The sequence below is a fragment of the Hippocampus comes genome, unplaced genomic scaffold (assembly GCF_001891065.2).
Source record: "Hippocampus comes isolate QL1 unplaced genomic scaffold, H_comes_QL1_v1.1 scaffold94, whole genome shotgun sequence".
In the NCBI taxonomy this organism is placed as follows: Eukaryota; Metazoa; Chordata; class Actinopteri; order Syngnathiformes; family Syngnathidae; genus Hippocampus; species Hippocampus comes.
In genome coordinates this window covers 212,766-217,155 of record NW_017806059.1, presented here as the reverse complement: position 1 = coordinate 217,155, position 4,390 = coordinate 212,766, and the positions used below count along the sequence as shown (strand labels likewise).

Here is a 4,390-nt window from a genome sequence, read left to right as displayed (position 1 = left end):
TATATATATATATATATATATATATATATGCGAATCATTTCCCAGCAGGTGAAGTGGTTATTTTTGTTGTTGTTTGGCGTCATCTTTTAGCCGTCCTAGTCGTTTATTTGGCGTTGTCTCATCGTGGCCTATGAGTCATTTCGGAAGAAGACAGTGTTTGATATGACATGCACACTCAATTAGATCACTGAGTTCAAATACCCCAATCTGCCGTTCGATGCCATGCAGCTCTCAGAGGGTCCGAGCTCGGGGTCAGAGCCAGTGACACACCACATCACAATCACCGGCGAAGAGTGCGGCACCCCCCTCCCCCCATCGAATCAGTTCACACTGCAAGAAGCAGACACAAGCACGAGCTCGAAAACTCGTGCTGACTTTGTTTTGTGTCTTCACACAGTAGCCGCAATCATGTCATTTTTTTTGGACTGCGTTTTTGACAAAACGGGTCAAATATTGAAGGTGGAGCTGGAACCAGTAACTTTGTCTTGTATTTTTGACTGCGTGTTTATCAAATGTTGCATTTTTCATACGGAATGCGAATTATTCATTACACCGGAAACATCAGAAAGTGCACTAATTACCCCGTTGTCTGTGTAAGGGGTAAATTATTAATAGTAATAAAATGCACTTTCCACGATGAATAAATATATGGTGTGTGAGTGTTGCAGGGTAACTTAGGAGTCGCACTCTAATTGCAATATTGCACGAGAGAGTTGAAATGACAACCATCAAACCACTTGCTTCCACACTATTAATGGCTCAAACACCTGTTCCTCGAACCCAGCTCCCTACACAGATTGGCTACCGACCTACCTATGTGAAAATGCTCTCAATTCATTTCCATGCGAATTTGGGGGTGTTGTGCATGGAAAACACAAGTGTTGTGGTATTGCCGACTATAACTGAGGGGAAAGTTTTCTATTCACGTGGAGCTTTTTTATGCCTGCACTGACACTGATTTACAACCTTCGTATAGAGACCTTCTCAATTAGTGTTTTACTGTCGTGTTACCCAGGGGTTAAGTGTAGTACCTACAGCGAAAGCCTAAGCGGAAAAGTCACACGTTTTGAGAGTGTGAGAATAACATGTATCCGCATCGCCTTATTTAATACCGACTGTATGAATCGTTCATTTTCCTAATTTGCACTCCATGACGTTTTTTTCTTTCTTTACGCCAGGTTACCCCCCCCCCCAAAAAAAAAAAGTTTTGCAAGATTGATGTGACTGTTGGCCGCGGCCCCAAACCAACCTGTTCCTCTGTCCACGAAACTTGTTATGGTGTTGGCAGATTTAGAGGAACGGAAAAAGCTCGCGTTTAGCCCGAGCTTCTCCGCTGCAGAGTACGTCCTGTAAATAGAGAGCATGTACTCGTGCGGCACGATATCGTCCTTAAGGTCTTCTTTGTGCTGGGTCATCATATGATGGGAAGAGGCGAAGATGTCTTTTAGGAGTTTGGTTGACCTTTGTCCGCCCTGATGAGGGAGCCTGGCTCCCCTGTTCCTCTTCGGGGTAGAGGGAGAGATGATAGCAGCTGACTGAAAACATGGTATATTCCAGAGGAAAACGAGAAGCAGGCCCACATAAAGCGAAACAAGTCGAAATGCAAACATGGCTGAAGAGTGAGTGGGAGATGTCGAATGTCGAGAGACTAGTATGTTTCCTTCCCTTGGACGGAGGGGTCCGCCTGAGCCGGAGATGGTCTGCGCTTCAGGGTGTGAAGTTGGTTTGCGCCCTCTAGAAGTGCGTTTTGCGCTCGGGACTCCACACAAGAGCAGAGCCTGTTAGGCCGATTGGAACACGCCCACACGGTCACTCGGTGCTTCCCAATTTCATGACATCCACTTGCAAACACGGAGCCAAAGGCCGGACTAGCGACCCGGGAATCCATGTGGGAAAGTTTTTGTTGTGATTTCGCAACTCATCTGTTTATTGTCTTCTTTATAGATCCTGAAATGTACGCACACGTATGCGTGGATGAAAAATCATCAAAATCAACCGACATTAGCATTTGATGATTTAAGTCTCATCTTGGTTAAGCATAGTGTTTGAAGTTTACAAAATTAAACAATAGTCTCAGTCCAAAATATATAGCTGTACAGCCAGAGTATGACTACAAATTCGTATAATGGTCTTTATCATGTAGTCGTTGGGGACTAAAGCCTCCAAGGACACATCCGATCAGATTAGATAAGATTTGAACGTCTAGATAGTTGAAAACATTCTTAGTGATCATAAAGCCGTTTCAAAATAACCATTGTCGATTATGCAACAATGGCAAAATATATTTGCACGTACTTAACATTTGATCAGTCGCATGACATCTGGATGCTATGAAGCGGGATCAAGCACTCCATTAATTAACAGAAATGAATGCACTGACAGATCCTTGCCAACTCAAAACATCAGAGTCCCATGCAGGAAACCGCACAAAGACGTTTAGAATGGATTTAGCGACCTCTAGTGTCTAATCGTTCACGGTAGAATTGATCTGCAAGTTGGCCAACTACTGTTACTGTAAGTAAGCACATGTCATGCTCTTAACATGCCCTGATACATGTAAATGTCAATTAAATGCACATAAATATAGAGGTTCATCTTAACCCTTTGGGCGCCAGAGGTTTTCTCAATAAAATATTGAGTTTTGATATTTCGAAAGGTTGTAGCTTGAAAAAGGTTAGAGATCAAGGCAAATTGTAAATGTTGCTTGTTGCAATTTAGCTACTTTGGCACTTAAAGGGTTAAAACATAAGACTATGGCGGAAAGAGAAGGTACTACACACAGTCAAATCTTTTCATGATTATGGCTATTTATTAATTTTTAAAAATCTTAAATTCACCTCTCAAGGAAGTAGAACGTAGAGAGAAATTAGTTGACACATTTCAGGATTCAAATATAAAGTTGTAATTTATTTATTTATTTTTTTTGTTTGTTTGTTTTGTGTGTGTGTGTGTGTGTGTGTGTGTGTGTGTGTGTGTGTGTGTGTGTGTGTGTGTGTGTGTGTGTGTGTGTGTGAAGAAAATCTACACCAAGTGGGACCCAATCGTGAAGGGGAACAAAATACACACCATATTAAAATAATAATAATAAAATAAAAACGTAACTGTTTTTTTTTTACATGCTCCCGACTTACCTGAAAATTTAGTGGGTGAAATTTATGCCTGCTGGAACCAGGTCGAACTTGTTGTGCAGGTGGTGTAGTGCCATTTTGGTGAATTTGTTCGAGGTGAATGCATATTTGTGGTGGTCATCATATTATCTTTCATAAATTTGACATTTTAGAACCGTCTGCAACATTGTAGAAATCAGTTCATTGAACAGATTCTTTATATTATCATCTTTATTGTATTGTTTAAAAACCCCTGTGCAATGCAGGTACACTTCATGTACACCTGACATGCGTTGTGTTGTAAAAACGAATGCATGCCACAGGTTTAAAACCCATGCATGGCATGCATTTGTTTTTGCAACACAACGCATGTCAGGTGTACATGAAGTGTACCTGCATTGCACAGGGGTTAAATCCACCGTGGACACAAACGAACAGTTTGGAAGGCAGTCTCCAAGTTCCCAATTCACAGTGGTGATCTGTGAACACCCTGGTCAACATCTACCCATCAAGGTCTGCTTGCAGTTCCTTAAAAATGTACTTTGCATACTTTGATCTCCTGCTTGGACTCCAGCGAGTCACTTTCTGTGTCACCCTTGTCAAATGTACGTACACCTCTTGTGCACTGAACTTAAAGGAAATGAGAGGAGATGCTTCCATTAGCCGTAAATTTTGTGTTCATGCCCACAGTGGCACAAACTTCCCATTTCTAACTGTGCGTAACTATAAAAATACCAAAAGAAACAGAACTCCACCATTGGGTCATGTCTGGAATACCCCACCAGGGAGAAGTTTTGTAGACATTCTAACCATATGCCCAAGCCATCTTATTTTGCACATCTTCATATACAGGAGCAATGGACTTACACTGAGTCCAATCCAAATGACAAAGCTTCTCAGCCAATGTCTACGGGAGATGCTGGACACCTTACGGATGAAACTCATTTATTTCTGCGATCTTGTATGAATGTGTTTCATGTTTGTGTGTGTTGGGGTGGGGGGGGGCGTAAAACTATATTTAAAATGTTTTTTATATGGTTGCTGAATATTGCAGATTTCACCCTATTGCGGGTAGGTATGGCACATCCATAAATGACAATACTCCTCCTTTTCCTTTTTCTTTTCTGGCACCATGTTTTTTTTTTTCTCACAGCTCAGCCCAAGTGCAACGGTTGCAGTCAGAAACTTGTGGTTTGTAGGTATATACCGGTACATGAGAATGTGTGTGGCGTGTTGTCTATGTTGGTGATCTGGATGAGTGTTTCCATATCCCTAATTAAGCC

The 4,390-nt window shown here is 41.7% G+C and overlaps 1 protein-coding gene across 1 annotated transcript in view; it reads right to left on the bottom strand.

Moving 5' to 3' along the window:
- gdf6a (growth differentiation factor 6a) overlaps positions 1-1,754 on the bottom strand; it is a 5,466-nt gene extending 3,712 nt beyond the window's left edge. Inside the window, exon 1 of the mRNA XM_019892991.1 lies at positions 1,250-1,754. Coding sequence (XP_019748550.1) covers positions 1,250-1,610 — 361 coding nt within the window. The 5' untranslated portion in view covers positions 1,611-1,754. The remainder of the gene's footprint in view (positions 1-1,249) is intronic.
- Positions 1,755-4,390: the final 2,636 nt, after the last annotated feature.